Source organism: Trachypithecus francoisi, unplaced genomic scaffold (assembly GCF_009764315.1).
Source record: "Trachypithecus francoisi isolate TF-2019V2 unplaced genomic scaffold, Tfra_2.0 Lachesis_group0, whole genome shotgun sequence".
Taxonomy (NCBI): domain Eukaryota; kingdom Metazoa; phylum Chordata; class Mammalia; order Primates; family Cercopithecidae; genus Trachypithecus; species Trachypithecus francoisi.
In genome coordinates, this window is record NW_022681453.1 from 143896313 (window position 1) to 143915272 (window position 18960).

General features: G+C 38.2%; 1 protein-coding gene and 1 pseudogene across 10 annotated transcripts in view; one reads left to right on the forward strand and one right to left on the reverse strand.

Moving 5' to 3' along the window:
- Positions 1-18960, reverse strand: part of RNF13 (ring finger protein 13) — a 198603-nt gene that overhangs the window by 41145 nt on the left and 138498 nt on the right. For 5 of the 10 annotated variants that reach the window (XM_033212331.1, XM_033212338.1, XM_033212334.1 and 2 more), the window contains exons 8-9: positions 8266-8334; positions 6467-6560 (exon numbers count right to left, since the gene is read on the reverse strand). In XM_033212331.1, coding sequence (XP_033068222.1) covers positions 6467-6560; positions 8266-8334 — 163 coding nt within the window. The remainder of the gene's footprint in view (positions 1-6466; positions 6561-8265; positions 8335-18960) is intronic. The other 5 variants (XM_033212341.1, XM_033212340.1, XM_033212336.1 and 2 more) reach the window with 1 other exon arrangement.
- Positions 16682-16770, forward strand: LOC117084637 (annotated as a pseudogene).

The window sequence follows — 18960 nt, forward strand, 5'->3', positions numbered from 1 at the left end:
ACAAATATCAGGTAATTCCACTTACGTAGTCGAATTCAGAGACAGTAAGTAGAATGGTAGATGCCAGTGGCTAAGGGGAAGTGGAAATGGGGAGTTACTGTTTAACAGGTACAGAGTTTCAGTTTGGGAAGATAAAGAGGTCTGGAGATGGATGGTGGTGATGGTTGCATAACAACGTGAAGGTACTTCAAAATGATTAAAATGGTAAATTTTATGCTGTGTGTATTCTGCTACAATAAAAAAGACAATTTTTTTTTGTGTGCATATACTTGGAGGTGGGGTGGCCATGGCAAGTCGATTTTTACCTTTAAGTGGAAAGGCAAAGTGTTAAACATAGGTAAACACTATTGAAAAAAACCAAAGTGGGAAGATTAGCTCTATTAGGTCTTACCATAAACCTACTGTAACTGAAACAGTGTGATACTGATACTCGGTTAAACAATAAAACCAAGAGAAATCCAGAAACAAACCCACACACATCTGGACCTTAATTTACATCAGAAGTGACACTGTAGAACAGTGTATTTTCAATAATTAGCTCTGGAACAATTGGATACCCTTATATAAAATATCAAACTGGAAAAAAACTCAAATTGGACTCCAATTTTACACAATCAATTCATGTGGATTAAACACAAAAGACAAAAATATAAAGCTTTCAGAAGGTAATATAAAATAACATCTGTATGATCTTGGGATAGAAAACGTTCTCTAGGCCGGGCGCGGTGGCTCAAGCCTGTAATCCCAGCACTTTGGGAGGCCGAGACGGGTGGATCACGAGGTCAGGAGATCGAGACCATCCTGGCTAATACGGTGAAACCCCGTCTCTACTAAAAAATACAAAAAACTAGCCGCGCGACGAGGCGGGCGCCTGTAGTCTCAGCTACTTGGGAGGCTGAGACAGGAGAATGGCGTGAACCCGGGAGGCGGAGCTTGCAGTGAGCTGAGATCCGGCCACTGCACTCCAGCCTGGGTGGCAGAGCAAGACTCCGTCTCAAAAAAAAAAAAAAAAAAGAAAACGTTCTCTAAAAACATGGAAGAGGCTGGGCACAGTAGCTCATGCCTGTAATCCCAGCACTTCGGGAGGCCAAGGTGGGCGGATCATGATGTCAGGAGATCGAGATCATCCTGGCTAACATGGCGAAACCCTGTCTCTACTAAAAATACAAAAAATGAGCCAGGCATGGTGGCGGGTGCATGTAGTCCCAGCTACTCAGGAGGGCGACGCAAGAGAATAGTGTGAACCTGGGAGGCAGAGCTTGCAGTGAGCCAAGATCAGGCCACTCCACTCCAGCCTGGGGGACAGAGGGAGACTCTGTCTCAAAAAAACAAATCAAATCAAAACAAACAAAACAAAAATAGAAGAACACTACCATGAAAATCAAGAATTTTGGTCCATAAACTAGAAAAAGACAGTTAAAACACACAAAATTACTGAAGAACTAAATTGCCATTCACTACACTTCCAGAGGGGCTTGTAGGAACATATAAAGAATTCCTCCCACATATGGAACAGACACATGGGCATATATCATGAAAGGTACTTCGTGAAAGTGAAAATCCAACTGGCAAATAATGTGAACAGATATTTAACCTCATCACTAGAAGGGAAATAAAAAGTAAAACAGCAATGAGTTATAAACCCACCAGAATGGCTAAGATTTAAAAGTCCTTCAGTAGAAAGTATTGGATAAATACATGGAACAACAGGAACTCCTATACACTGTTGGTGAGAGTAGAAACTGGTACCATCAATCCCTTTGGAAATGATTTTGCATTATCCAATAAAATTGAAAATAGGTATATACTATGATCAAATTAATCTACTTCTAGGTATACATACTAAAGAAATTCATGGACATATGCAGCAGGATATATGTACAAGTATATTCTCAAAAGTATGGTTTATAATAGCCCTAAACTGAAAAAAAATGAACGTCAATTCACAGTAAAGTGGATAAGTAAAATCTTTAAAAGACAGAATGAAAGTAAATGAACTATACCTACGTGCAATAAAGTGTATAAATTTCATTAAAAAATTAATAAGAGGTAAGAAAAATATAATTCAAAAATAGGCAAAATTAAGCCAACTGTTTAGGTATGCATTCATATGTGGTACAACTTGAGAAAGGCAGTGAAATTATCATAAGCCAGGATAGTCATTACCTCCAGAGGACAAGAAAGGATTATTTATCTAGAAGGGAACATAATAGCTCCTAGGGTGGTAGTAATGTTCTATCTCTTCAACTGGATAGTTCTAGAAATATGTATCCTACATACTCTTCTGTATAAATGTTATACTTCACATTTTGAAAAAAGTGATGATAAAACACCACTCCATAGAGAAAAACAGTTATGCTGATGGGTTCATAATGGGTTCAGGCTGCCAAGCAACCATATTGTATTTCCCTAGTCCATTCCTCCTCCTACTCTCCTGGAATAATAGTATTTTATACCTCTGTTCTTAAAAGCTCCAATACCTCCTCCTCTGTCCTCACCCTCAGTTGGTGATTTCCTAAGTAACTGAGAGGAATGAAAGCAAAGAACATTTCCACAGACACACCACTACAAATACCCACCTATTGTGATTTTTCACCCACATATTCTACTTTCCCTTAGCTCAAGTCTCTATGATACTACCTAAGGCCAGTCCGCCTTTTTGTGCAAGAGATCCAATTTCCTCTTGCCTTCTCAAGAACATTACAGGAACTCTCCCATCTGTCACCTACATCATCAATTTCCTTTAGCAAACAAACATGCTGTTATTTCTTGACTCAACTTCCCCCACCAGCTATGACCCCATTTCTTTGCTCCTTTTTTTTAGTTAAACTTCTTTAAAAAATTATCTCCAATTCTTCTCTTTCCATTCTCTCTTAAATCTACTACAATCATATTTTTGGCCTGACCACTCTGTCAACTGCTCATCAAGCTCATCAATAGTCTCTAATGGTTAATACTGAGCTCTCATCTTACATATGTTCAGGAGCACTGACACAGGTTAGCATTCCTTGCTCCCTGATAGATTTGCATCACTGGGTTTCTGGTAAATCATGCTCTCCTGATTTTCTTCCTGTGTAATTGGTCACACCTTCTCAGTTTCCACTGCTGCCACTTCTGATTCCTCTTCTACTTAATGATGGTATGCCCCACAGTGTCTTTGGTATTCTTCTATCTGTACTCACTCTCTTCGTAATCTCATGCAGTCTAATGATATAAATATATTTTCGTGGCAGTATTTCCAGTTCAGACCTCTGTCTTAAACTCCAGACTCATTTCTAACATCTAATAGACCTCTGAAATTCCATTATGTTCAATACCAACCTTCCAATTTCCCTGCTAAAACCTGCTCTTTCATACATTAACCATCCTTATTTCTATTTAAGGACTTTCCTTAAATAGACAGACCATCCATTTTGTTGTTCAGACCAAAAAATCTGGAGTCATCCTTGTCTCCTCTCCCAATATCTAGTCCATCAGTAAATTCAGTATATTCCATCTCCAGATATAGCCAGTATTTGAAGATTTCTTCTCCTCCACTGATAATCAGCCCAAGCCACATTTATATCACACCTGAATTACTACAATAACTTTCCTGTCTGTTCTCTCTGTCTACCCTTTGCCCTCTAATAACCTATTCTTAATATGCCAGCAGAAGGATCCTTTTAACAGTTAACTGAGACATTCTCTCTCTCCTCTGTTCAAAATCCTACTATAGCTACCCATCTTACTCAGAGGAAAAGCCAATGACATGCATTCCCTTTAAACCCAGGACAATATCACCATTTTTTAAACTTTTTTTTTTTTTTTGAGATGGAGTCTTGCTCTGTCACCAGGCTGGACTGCAGTGGAGTGATCTTGGCTCACTGCAACCTCTGCCTCCCAGGTTCAAGTGATTCCCCTGCTTCAGCCTCCCGAGTAGCTGGTACTATGGCTAATTTTTTTGTATCTTAGTAGAGACGGGGTTTCATCATGTTGGCCAGGATGGTCTCAATCTCCTGACCTCGTGATCCGTCTGCCTCGGACTCCCTAAGTGCTGGGATTACAGGTGTGAGTCACCGCGCCCAGCCTTTTTAAACATATTTTTAACACACAAAATGAAGCCTAAAAAAGTAATTCCTAATCTTCAAACTAGTTCTGGTCTATGTAGAAATCTTAACTAATCCAAGCTGGGCCCAGGGGCACATGCCTATAGTCTTAGCTACGTGAGAAGCTGAGGTGGGATGATCACTTGAGCCCAGGAGTTCAAGCTCAGCCTGTACAACACAGTGAGATGAGACCCCATCTCTTAAAAACAAAACAAAACAAAAAAACTGTTAACTAATCCACACTGTATAATGATAATGTAAATCACTGTATAATGATAATGTAAATGTAAAATGCAGTGCATTTTTAGAAATGTCTATTCATTATTTTAACATGATGTTCTTTTTCCTCCTTTTTTGTTGTTAAGTGTTCTGTTTTTTAAATGTTAATGGTAAATGGCAGGTTTATAAAACATTTTATTATTTGAAAAATGAAAATGTGGCAGAACTATGTTTTATTGTCTTTTTCTCTATTTTCTCCCTCCACTCCCTACACTTTTTCACTGCTGAATTAAAAAACAGAATACTTTTGCTCGTATATGAAAATGAAGTCTGGGAAGTGCTAGCCAAAAGGATTTATCAAGTAGATATCTGCACTAAAAGATCACTAAACCACAGAGAAACTATACTATAGGGGAAACTTACATTGGCTATGGTATTATAGTCACACCTCTCCTGTAGTTCTGTCAATACTGGCTATGTGATATTAAAATTCCTAATGTCCCTGACCCTATTTTTCCTCATCTATAAAGGGAAAATAATAATAGTATATAGTTCATAAAAGTATGAAAATTAAGATGATATATATAAGTGATGATATATAACAGCTACCTATGTGTTTAATTAATACAACACTATACAGTGTTATACCATGGGAGACAGAATAGGAGGAAGGTAAGTGGGAGTAGTCCACCTGGTGCAGAAAAATATTTTATCCACTGACATTGTTTAGAACTAGAATAGGAGGAAGGTAAGTGGGAGTAATCCACCTGGTGCAGAAAAATATTTTATCCACTGACATTGTTTAGAACTAATGGCACATGGTGATAATATTTATAAGCATTTTGGTTAGTTTAATTATTGTTTTTAAATTCTCTGCAGACTGTGCATCCCTCTCCTGCCTTCACTAGGTCATCACAGCAAAAGATCATCTCTCACATTCATTCTTAACTGAAAGTCTACTTAGCGTTAGGCAGAGTTTATGGTAGGGACACAGAAAGTAGTACAAGAGTATAGTCTTAAAAAGTCAGAAAACAGGCCGGGCACAGTGGCTTACACCTGCAATCCCAGCACTTTGGTAGGCTGAGGTGAGTGAATCACGAGGTCAGGAGTCCAAGACGAGCCTGGCCAAGATGGTGAAACCCCGTCTCTACTAAAAATACAAACATTAGCCAGGTGTGGTGGCAGGGACCTATAATCCCAGCTACTTAGGAGGCTGAAGCAGGAGAATCGCTTGAACCTGGGGGGTGGAGGTTGCAGTGAGCCAAGACTGCGCCACTGCACTCCAGCCTGGGTGACAGAGTGAGACTCTGTCTCAAAAAAAAAAAAAAAAAAAAAAAAAAAAAAAAAAAAAAAACAGGAAAAAACAGATGCTGGAGAGGATGTGGAGAAATAGAAATCTGTTGTTTTCTCAGGAAACAACAGATGCTGAAGAGGATGTGGAGAAATAGGAATGCTTTTACACTGTTGGTGGGTGTGCAAATTAGTTTAACCATTGTGGAACACAGTGTGGCAATTCCTCAAGGATCTAGAACTAGAAATACCATTTGATCCAGCAATTCCATTTGTGAGTATATACCCAAAGGCATATAAATCATGCTACTATAAAGACACATGCACACGAATGTGTATTGTGGCACTATTCACAATAGCAAAGACTTGGAACCAACCCCAATGTTCATCAATAATAGACTGGACAAAGAAAATGTGGCACATATACACCATGGAATACTATACAGCCATAAAAAAAAAAAAAGATGAGGTCATGTCCTTTGCAGGGACATGGATGAAGCTGGAAACCATCATTCTCAGCAAAATATCACAAGGACAGAAAACCAAACACTGCATGTTCTCACTCTTAAGTGGAAGGTGAACAATGAGAACACATGGACATAGGGAGGGGAACATCACATACCAGGGCCTGTTGGGGGGTGGGGGGCTGGGGGAGGGATAGCTTTAGGAGAAATACCTAATGTAAATGACGAGTTGATGGGTGCAGCAAACCAACATGGCACATGTATACCTATGTAACAAACCTGCACGTTGCACACGTGTACCCTAGAACTTAAAGTATAATAATTTTTAAAAAAAATTTTTTTAAAGAGTATAGTCATCCTGCAGTCTTAAATAAACTAAAGATAATTATTTAGAAAACAAATACTTACCTTTCTTGAATTTATGTACAGGAAGTTTCTTAAGTTGATCTTTACGAAGTCTGTTTCTTCTAGCTCTATGTCTATCCTGGACAAATTTTGTGATCTCAAAATAAAAGAGTAAAAAAAGGAGTCAGATATTTAATGTGCAAATAGAAAGTGACCATTAAAATAACAAATATCTTTTAAGTTTCTGGATATCTACTGCAAATCAATTCAATTCATTTAAATTCGAACTGCAATAGTATTATTAATTAAAGCATTAAATCATATTAGTGATTAGTTGACCCATAAATTAACCCTTGAATTTTTTATTAATTGATCTTGATTACCTTTGATTTACTGACAGAGACATTATAAAAAACATACAACTGTTTGCCTGCAAAAATACAAATGGTAAACTATAGATTTTATAAAGACTCCAATGGGTTAAAAAAAAAAAAAAAAGAATGGGGGCCGGGTGCGGTGGCTCACGCCTGTAATCCCAGCATTTTGGGAGGCCAAGGCAGGCGGATCATGAGGTCAGGAGATCGAGACAATCCTGGCTAACAAGGTGAAACCCCATCTCTACTAAAAATATAAAAAATTATCCAGGCGCGGCAGTGGGCACCTGTAGTCCCAGCTACTCGGGAGGCTGAGGCAGGAGAATGGCATGAACCCGGGAGGCGGAGCTTGCAGTGAGCCGAGATAGTGCCACTGAAGTCTGGCCTGAGTGACAGAGCGAGACTCCATCTCTAAATAAATAAATAAATAAATACAATAAAAATAAAAAAGAATGGGAAGGTTGATATTCCTATATATTACAAACTAATAAAAATTTCAAACATACACTTACTAGTTACTGCAGAATAATGGGCAGAAATAATGCAGAACACCTTTACTACAAATATTCAGAAATGCTGGATAAAATATACAAAATATTTTAAACTATAAATTGCTATGCTTGCAAAAATAAAAAGGAATTACACAGGGCCAAAAACCAAATACCAAAAACACCTTCTGCAAAGGAAAAATTTGAATGTCAAATTTAAGAACTTCTCTGCTCAAAAGGCACTGTTAAAAAAATAAAAGACAACTGAAGCGGGAGGATTGTTTGAGGCCAGGAGATCAAGACCAGCCTGGGGAACATAGTGAGACCCCATCTCTAAAAAGAAAAAAATTAGCCTGGTGCAGTGCCGTGTGCCTGCAGTTCCAGCTACTTTGGGGGCTGAAGTGTGAGAATCATTTAAGTTCAGGATGTCAAGTCTGCAGTGATTTATGTTTGTGCTACTGTACTCCAGCCTGGGCAACAGAGTGAGAGCCTATCTCCAAAACATAAATAAATAAATGAATACATAAATAAAATTTAAAAATTAAAAATAAAGATGAGCCACAGACTGAAATAAAATATTTGCAAATTGTATACACAAGGGATTTGTATCCAGAATATATATAAAAAACTCTCAAAGTTCAATAATAAGAAAACAAGTTACCCAACAGAAAAAATGGACAAAATATTTGAAGATACTTCACCATACAAGACATACAAACAGCAAATAAGCTCTTGAAGAGATGTGCAACGTCAGTAGTCAATAGGAAAACAAAAATTCAAATCACAAATACTGTAATACAATACACCTATTCGAGTGACTAAAATGTAAAAGACTGACTATACCAAGTGTTGGCATGGAAGTGGAGGAACTGGCACTCTCATACACTTCTGGTGGGATTGTAAAATGGTACAACCACTTTGGAAAAGAGCTTGGCAATTTCTTATGAATCTAAACACACACATCCTGTGACCCAACTGTTCCACTCCTAGATATACTTACCGAATAGAAATGAAAGCATATTTCCATACAACAAATGTCCATGTCAGCTTTATTTGTAATAGCCAAAAACTAGAAACAACCCAAATGTTGATCAATAGGTAAATGAGTAAACAAATCATGGTATATTCACACAATGGAATACACCTCAGCAATAAAAAGGAATGAATAATCCATGTACTCAATAACATATATAAATCTCAAAATAATTATGGTGACAGAAAGAAGACAGATACAAAAGAGTACAGACTTTATGATTCCATTTATACAAAGCTGTAGAAAATGCAAAGCAATCTATAGTGACTAAAATCAGATTTGTAGTTGCCTGGGCATGGAGAAGGGTGGCGAGGGGAGGATGAAGGAAAAGTTGGAAGGTGCAGAAGGAAGGCATTGCCAAACTTTTTAGGGTGGTTAATATTTCATTATCTTGATTGTGGTGGTGGTGGTTTCGCAGGTGTATACATACATATCTGTTACATATGTGTATGATATGTGTGATATATATGTGATATACATATGCATATGTGATATAATATGCATATAAACCTACGTCAAAACTTACCAAAGTGTACAATTTAAATATGTGTAATTTATTATATCAAATCATACCTCCATAAATTTTTTTAAAGTTTAATGGTAACCACTAAAAGAAGAGCAATATAACGCAAATTTTCATATCAATAGGAAAAAGAAAGTAAAAGTTATTAATGCAAATTTACACAGAAGAAAAAACAGAATAAAAAGTAAACAACAGAAATTAATCCAAATACATGTGTGACCACAATATATGTTAAATGGATTAAATTCACCAGTATTTAAAAGGAGTGTATCACACTGTATAAGAAAAAAATTCCAATCATATGCTATTTACAAGACACAAGATTAAAACTGAATGATACATTAGGACAAAAATAAAAGTAAAAAATAAAGGGATAGGACCAGGTGCAGTGGCTCACACCTGTAATTCCAGTGCTTTGGGAGTCCAAGGCTGAAGGACTGCTTGAGCCCAGGAGTTTGAGACTAGCCTAGGCAACACAGAGAGGCCCCATTTCTACAAAAAAAATAAAAACAATTAGCTGGGCATGGTGATGTGCGCCCCTAGTTCCAGCTACTTGGGAGGCGGAGGTGGGAGGATCACTTGAGGTTATAGTGAGCTATGATTGTGCCACTGCACTCCAGCCTGGGTGACAGAGCAAGACCCTGCATAAAATAACCAAATTAACATAAAAAATAAAATAAAGGGATAAAGATCTACCATGAAAATATTAAGCAAAAGAAGCCTAGAATATCAAGCAAAATAGAATTTAAGGAAAAAAGCATCATTAGGAGAGTCATGACAACAATAAAAACAACACCTCATCTAGAAACAAGAGTGAAATACATACATTCACAATCTCAGCAACTTATAGCGTAAGCACACAAAAAATTGTTAAGACTATAGACCTGTGCTGTCCAATTTTGGTAGCCACCAAGTACATGTGACTACTGAGCACTTGAAACATAGATAGTCTGAATTGGGATGTGCTGTAAGTATAAAGTAGACATCAGATTACAAAGACACTGTACAAAAAGAATGTAAAAATATCATATATTTGTATTAATTGAATGTTGTTATATATTTTAGATTTATTGGGTTAAATATAGTATTAAAATTAATCTCATCTGTTTTCTTTTTTTAACCTTTTAAATTTAGCTACTAGGAAATTTAAAATTATAATAAAATGTGGCTCATAATATTGTTCTATTCTTAGCACAGCTTCAGAAAATAGAAAAAGAACGCAGAAAATTATTAACGATTGTGGTGATGGTTGCATAATTCTGCAAATAAAATTATTGAATTGTGCACTTAAATGAGTTGATTTTAAGTTACGTTAATTATATCTCAATAAAACTGTTAAAAGACTAGACAAAGGGGGCGGAGCAAGATGGCCGAATAGGAACAGCTCCAGTCTCCAACTCCCAGCGCGAGTAACACAGAAGACCGGTGATTTCTGCATTTTCAACTGAGGTACTGGGGTCATCTCTCTAGGGAGTGCCGGACAATCGGTGCTGGTCAGCTGCTGCAGCCTGACCAGCGTGAGCTGAAGCAGGGCGAGGCATCGCCTCACCTGGAAGCGCAAGGGGGAAGGAAATCCGTTTTCCTAGCCAGGGGAACTGAGACACATAACACCTGGAAAATCGCGTAACTCCCACCCCAATACTGCGCTTTAAGGAAACAGGCACACCAGGAGAATATATCCCACACCTGGCCGGGAGGGTCCCACGCCCACGGAGCCTCCCTCACTGCTAACACAGCCGTCTGCGGCGATCTATCCGCAAGGCAGCAGCGAGGCTGGGGGAGGGGCGCCCGCCATTGCTGAGGCTTAAGTAGGTAAACAAAGCCACTGGGAAGCTCGAACTCGGTGGAGCTCACAGCAGCTCAAGGAAACCTGCCTGTCTCTGTAGACTCCACCTCTGGGGACAGCCCACAGCTGAGGTCCAATAGGGAAAGCAGCGGGGGCGGTGCAGACGCGAACGACTCTGTCTGACAGCTTTGGGGAGAGCCGTGGATCTCCCAAGGCGGAGGTTGAGAACCGAGAACGGACAGACTGCCTGCTCAGGTGGGTCCCTGACCCCTGAGTAGCCTAGCTGGGAGACATCCCCCACTAGGGGCAGTCTGACACCCCACACCTCACAGGGTGGAGTCATCCCTGAGAGGAAACTTCCAAAGGAAGAATCAGACAGGTACACTCGCTGCTCAGCAATATTCTATCTTTGGCAACCTCTGCTGCTGATACCCAGGCAAACAGGGTCTGGAGTGGACCTCAAGCAATCTCCAACAGACCAACAGACAGTCCTTCTGACTGTCAGACGGAAAACTATCAAACAGGAAGGACACCTATACCAAAACCCCATCAGTACGTCACCATCATCAAAGACCAGAGACAGATAAAACCACAAAGATGGGGAAAAAGCAGGGCAGAAAAGCTGGAAATTCAAAAAATAAGAGCGCATCTCCCCCTGCAAAGGAGCGCAGCCCATCGCCAGCAACGGATCAAAGCTGGTCAGAGAATGACTTTGACGAGATGAGAGAAGAAGGCTTCAGTCCATCAAACTTCTCAGAGCTAAAGGAGGAATTACGTACCCAGCGCAAAGAAACTAAAAATCTTGAAAAAAAGTGGAAGAATTGACAGCTAGACTAATTAATGCAGAGAAGATCATAAACGAAATGACAGAGATGAAAACCATGACACGAGAAATACGTGACAAATGCACAAGCTTCAGTAACCGACTCGATCAACTGGAAGAAAGAGTATCAGCGATTGAGGATCAAATGAATGAAATGAAGCGAGAAGAGAAACCAAAAGAAAAAAGAAGAAAAAGAAATGAACAAAGCCTGCAAGAAGTATGGGATTATGTAAAAAGACCAAATCTACGTCTGATTGGGGTGCCTGAAAGTGAGGGGGAAAATGGAACCAAGTTGGAAAACACTCTTCAGGATATCATCCAGGAGAACTTCCCCAACCTAGTAGGGCAGGCCAACATTCAAATTCAGGAAATACAGAGAACACCACAAAGATACTCCTCCAGAAGAGCAACTCCAAGACACATAATTGCCAGATTCACCAAAGTTGAAATGAAGGAAAAAATCTTAAGGGCAGCCAGAGAGAAAGGTCGGGTTACCCACAAAGGGAAGCCCATCAGACTAACAGCAGATCTCTCGGCAGAAACTCTACAAGCCAGAAGAGAGTGGGGGCCAATATTCAACGTTCTTAAAGAAAAGAATTTTCAACCCAGAATTTCATATCCAGCCAAACTAAGTTTCATCAGTGAAGGAGAAATAAAATCCTTTACAGATAAGCAAATGCTTAGAGATTTTGTCACCACCAGGCCTGCCTTACAAGAGACCCTGAAGGAAGCCCTAAACATGGAAAGGAACAACCGGTACCAGCCATTGCAAAAACATGCCAAAATGTAAAGACCATCGAGGCTAGGAAGAAACTGCATCAACTAATGAGCAAAATAACCAGTTAATATCATAATGACAGGATCAAGTTCACACATAACAATATTAACCTTCAATGTAAATGGACTAAATGCTCCAATTAAAAGACACAGACTGGCAAACTGGATAAAGAGTCAAGACCCATCAGTCTGCTGTATTCAGGAGACCCATCTCAATGCAGAGACATACATAGGCTCAAAATAAAGGGATGGAGAAAGATCTACCAAGCAAATGGAGAACAAAAAAAAGCAGGGGTTGCAATCCTAGTCTCTGATAAAACAGACTTTAAACCATCAAAGATCAAAAGAGACAAAGAAGGCCATTACATAATGGTAAAGGGATCAATTCAACAGGAAGAGCTAACTCTCCTAAATATATATGCACCCAATACAGGAGCACCCAGATTCATAAAGCAAGTCCTTAGAGACCTACAAAGAGACTTAGACTCCCATACAATAATAATGGGAGACTTCAACACTCCACTGTCAACATTAGACAGATCAACGAGACAGAAAGTTAACAAGGATATCCAGGAATTGAACTCATCTCTGCACCAAGCGGACCTAATAGACATCTATAGAACTCTCCACCCCAAATCAACAGAATATACATTCTTCTCAGCACCACATCGCACTTATTCCAAAATTGACCACATAATTGGAAGTAAAGCACTCCTCAGCAAATGTACAAGAACAGAAATTATAACAAACTGTCTCTCAGACCACAGTGCAATCAAACTAGAACTCAGGACTAAGAAACTCAATCAAAACCGCTCAACTACATGGAAACTGAATAACCTGCTCCTGAATGACTACTGGGTACATAACGAAATGAAAGCAGAAATAAAGATGTTCTTTGAAACCAATGAGAACAAAGATACAACATACCAGAATCTCTGGGACACATTTAAAGCAGTGTGTAGAGGGAAATTTATAGCACTAAATGCCCACAAGAGAAAGCAGGAAAGATCTAAAATTGACACTTTAACATCACAATTAAAAGAACTAGAGAGGCAAGAGCAAACACATTCAAAAGCTAGCAGAAGGCAAGAAATAACTAAGATCAGAGCAGAACTGAAGGAGATAGAGTCACAAAAAACCCTCCAAAAAATCAATGAATCCAGGAGTTGGTTTTTTGAAAAGATCAACAAAATTGACAGACCGCTAGCAAGACTAATAAAGAAGAAAAGAGAGAGGAATCAAATAGACGCAATAAAAAATGATAAAGGGGATATCACCACCGACCCCACAGAAATACAAACAACCATCAGAGAATACTATAAATGCCTCTACGCAAATCGACTAGAAAATCTAGAAGAAATGGATAATTTCCTGGACACTTACACTCTCCCAAGACTGAACCAGGAAGAAGTTGAATCCCTGAATAGACCAATAACAGGCTCTGAAATTGAGGCAACAATTAATAGCCTACCCACAAAAAAAAGTCCAGGACCAGATGGATTCACAGCTGAATTCTACCAGAGGTACAAGGAGGAGCTGGTACCATTCCTTCTGAAACTATTCCAATCAATAGAAAAAGAGGGAATCCTCCCTAACTCATTTTATGAGGCCAACATCATCCTGATACCAAAGCCTGGCAGAGACACAACAAAAAAAGAGAATTTTAGACCAATATCCCTGATGAACATCGATGCAAAAATTCTCAATAAAATACTGGCAAACGGATTCAGCAGCACATCAAAAAGCTTATCCACCATGATCAAGTGGGCTTCATCCCTGGGATGCAAGGCTGGTTCAACATTCGCAAATCAATAAATGTAATCCAGCATATAAACAGAACCAAAGACAAGAACCACATGATTATCTCAATAGATGCAGAAAAGGCTTTTGACAAAATTCAACAGCCCTTTATGCTAAAAACGCTCAATAAATTCGGTATTGATGGAACGTACCTCAAAATAATAAGAGCTATTTACGACAAACCCACAGCTAATATCATACTGAATGGGCAAAAACTGGAAAAATTCCCTTTGAAAACTGGCACAAGACAGGGATGCCCTCTCTCACCACTCCTATTCAACATAGTGTTGGAAGTTCTGGCTAGGGCAATCAGGCAAGAGAAAGAAATCAAGGGTATCCAGTTAGGAAAAGAAGAAGTCAAATTTGCAGATGACATGATTGTATATTTAGAAAAACCCATCGTCTCAGCCCAAAATCTCCTTAAGCTGATAAGCAACTTCAGCAAAGTCTCAGGATACAAAATTAATGTGCAAAAATCACAAGCATTCTTATACACCAGTAACAGACAAGCAGAGAGCCAAGTCAGGAATGAACTTCCATTCACAATTGCTTCAAAGAGAATAAAATACCTAGGAATCCAGCTTACAAGGGATGTAAAGGACCTCTTCAAGGAGAACTACAAACCACTGCTCAGTGAAATCAAAGAGGACACAAACAAATGGAAGAACATACCATGCTCATGGATAGGAAGAATCAATATCGTGAAAATGGCCATACTGCCCAAGGCTATTTATAGATTCAATGCCATCCCCATCAAGCTACCAATGAGTTTCTTCACAGAATTGGAAAAAACTGCTTTAAAGTTCATATGGAACCAAAAAAGAGCCCGCATTGCCAAGACAATCCTAGGTCAAAAGGACAAAGCTGGAGGCATCACGCTACCTGACTTCAAACTATACTACAAGGCTACAGTAACCAAAACAGCATGGTACTGGTACCAAAACAGAGATATAGACCAGTGGAACAGAACAGAGTCCTCAGAAATAATACCACACATCTACAGCCATCTGATCTTTGACAAACCTGACAAAAACAAGAAATGGGGAAAGGATTCCCTATTTAATAAATGGTGCTGGGAAAATTGGCTAGCCACAAGTAGAAAGCTGAAACTGGATCCTTTCCTTACCCCTTATACGAAAATTAATTCAAGATGGATTAGAGACTTAAATGTTAGACCTAATACCATAAAAACCCTAGAAGAAAATCTAGGTAGTACCATTCAGGACATAGGCATGGGCAAGGACTTCATGTCTAAAACACCAAAAGCAACGGCAGCAAAAGCAAAATTGACAAATGGGATCTCATTAAACTAAAGAGCTTTTGCACAGCAAAAGAAACTACCATCAGAGTGAACAGGCAACCTACAGAATGGGAGAAAATTTTTGCAACCTACTCATCTGACAAAGGGCTAATATCCAGAATCTACAAAGAACTCAAACAAATATACAAGAAAAAAACAAACAACCCCATCAAAAAGTGGGGAAAGGATATGAACAGACATTTCTCAAAAGAAGACATCCATACAGCCAACAGACACATGAAAAAATGCTCGTCATCACTCGCCATCAGAGAAATGCAAATCAAAACCACAATGAGATACCATCTCACACCAGTTAGAATGGCAATCATTAAGAAGTCAGGAAACAATAGATGTTGGAGAGGATGTGGAGAAATAGGAACACTTTTACACTGTTGGTGGGATTGTAAACTAGTTCAACCATTATGGAAAACAGTATGGCGATTCCTCAAGGATCTAGAACTAGATGTACCATATGACCCAGCCATCCCACTACTGGGTATATACCCAAAGGATTATAAATTACTCTACTACAAAGACACATGCACACGTATGTTTATTGCGGCACTATTCACAATAGCAAAGACTTGGAATCAACCCAAATGTCCATCTGTGACAGACTGGATTAAGAAAATGTGGCACATATACACCATGGAATACTATGCAGCCATCAAAAAGGATGAGTTTGCGTCCTTTGTAGGGACATGGATGCAGCTGGACACCATCATTCTTAGCAAACTATCACAGAAGAGAAAACCAAACACCGCATGTTCTCACTCATAGGTGGGAACTGAACAATGACATCACTTGGACTCGGGAAGGGGAACATCACACACTGGGGCCTATCATGGGGAGGGGGGAGGAGGGAGGGATTGCATTGGGGAGTTATACATGATATAAACGTTATGCACATGTACCCTAGAACTTAAAGTATAATAAAAAAGAAAAAAAAAAGAAAAAAAAAAAAAAAAAAAAGACTAGACAAAACAAATTCACAAGTTCGAACTAATGAACACAGAACCGCCCTTCGTGTCTTTTCACGCACAGGGAATGTTTACAAAATTAATCAGAAAACCATGCCACAAAGGAGGTTTTTGAAAATAACCAAAGAATCCATAACATACAATGTTTTCTTGCCTCAACACAACTGAATTAGAAATCAATAGAAAAAATACATATTTTGGAAATGTTAAACTGTACTGAAATAATTTATAAGTCACAGAACAAATCATAATGAATATCTACTTTTCTGAGGGGGTGTTATAATCAGCATGCCACCTAGATTCTAAATAACTTCAGAAATAAGACCATGAACTGGCCAAAAGGAGGAAGGTGAAACAACTAACTCACTGGAGAGAGAAACAGAACTTTTTGTACTTGTTTCAGCAACACATATACTAAAATCGGAATGATACAGAGAAGATTAGCATGACCCCTGTGCGGTGCAAGAAACAGAATTTTTTATTGAGCAACAGAATTAGGTTGCCTTAGCCACTCAGATATAGACAAAGACAACTCTGGAACGAAGTAGGCCTTCCCTTTACCCTGTCGCAGAATTGCAGAACCAGCCCTAACCCTGGAGGAGCTGAATCAACATCTATGTCCCAAAGTCAGGTTAATAACAAAACAAAGATGGTGGAGCTGAGCCAAGTGTGCCCAATTTATTCTTCCTAAATATGCCACACAGATAAGACACTTTATCTCCTCTAAGGTGGAAAGAGTAAATGGGCAGAGAAGGGCTAAGAGTTATAGTAACTGAGTTCCCCCTTCATATGGATTGAAACATTAAGAGTGATAAAGAAACACCCTACATTAAAACGAAAAACTTTTAAATTTAAGTCGAATGAAAACAAGAATTTTCCTTATCAAAAGTTGTGAGTTTCAGCTAAAGTTATTGTTGTAGAAAAATTTATAACCTAAATGCATATACTAGAAAGAAAAAAATAAGCATTTGGCTGAATAAAGTAGAAAAAGAAAAGCCATACAACCAGACAAGGTAGAAGAAAGAAAATGATAAGAACAAAAATTCATGATAAAGATAAAGAAAGTAAAGAATTTAGCATTAAGTTCTACCAAAATGTAAGCGGCTTAACATTGGGGATTTTTACCGATTTTGTTTACTGATGAATCTGTAGACCCTTGAACAGTGCCTAGTTTACCATAGGTACAGAATAAATATTTATTGAATGAAAACCTACTTCTATGAAAGACTAATAAGGCAATAATTTCTGACAACATTGTGAAAGGCACAGATGGATATGAATAAAGATAACTTATTCCACAAATAGTAGAAATTCTCTTTGTTATTTGAGTATATGAATATTATAAATCACTTTATTCCACTACACTTGAAAACAGGAAATTTCTTAGAAATACAATTTAGTAGGAACTGGAAAACCATCTGAATGTCTATATAACTATGAAAAAGTCACTAGACCTAGATGATTTTATAGGCATCCTCTACAAAAATGTCAAGTAATAGATAACCCAAATTTTCTTAAAAAAAAAAAAAAAAAAAACTATTTTAGAAAGTAAGAGAAAGCTTTAGTTTTATGAGCTATAATTTTGATTGTCTAGCTTTTTTTAAATTATGGTAAAATATACACAACATAAACCTTACTAACTCAACCACGTTTAAATGTACAGTTCGATGGCTTAAGTACATTCATACTGTTGCGCTACCATCACTACCATCCATTCACAGACTTCATCTTATTAAGCTGAAACTCTGTATCCATTAAACAACAACTACTCCCCCTTCCTCAGTCCCCTCAGTTCCTGGCAACCACCATTCTAGTTTCTGTCTCCATGAATTTGGCTACTCTAGGTATGTCGTATAAGTAGAATCAGTATTTGTCCTTTTGCGACTGGCTTATTTCACATAGCATAAAGTCTTCAAGGTTCATCTATGTTGTAGCATGTGTCAGAATTTCCTTCCTTAAAAACACTGAATAATATTCCATTGTATGTATATTCCACATCTTGTTTATCCATTCATCCGTCAATGTACACTTGGGTTGCTTTCATCGTTGGCCATTGTAAATAATATTGCTATGAACATGGTGTACAAATATCTATACGAGTCTTTGCTTTGAATTCTTTTTGGTATATACCCAGAAGTGGAATTACCAGCTCGTATGGTAATTCCATGTTTTATTTTTTGAGGAGTTGCCATACTGTCTTCTGTAGTGGTTGTTCCATTCTACCTTCCTACCAACAGTGCTCAAGGGATTGTCTAGTTTTGATGTCAAGGTTATTCTGGCCCCATAAAACCAAAGCTTTCTCTTACCTGAATATTCAGATTGCTAATATTCTAGGATTTTTACATTGATGTCCAAGTATAAAAAATTAATCTATATTAGAAATCTGAATAATCCAGAGATGTAAGGGCAAAATTTATACATCATAAACAGGATTTATCCGCAGACTATATGGAATTTCAAAATTTACAAAGCATATTAATGTAACCCAACATAAACATGACAAAAGAGAGAAAAATCAATTATTACTACAACAGATGAAAGACATATAATCCGGTACCCCATTTTAAAAAGTCAAGCAAATAAAAATCTGATTTATGTCCAGGACTTACACTGCTTTTTCCCTCTGATTTTCCCAAAAAATATAGCACAATGTTAAAGGAGGTAGAACAATAG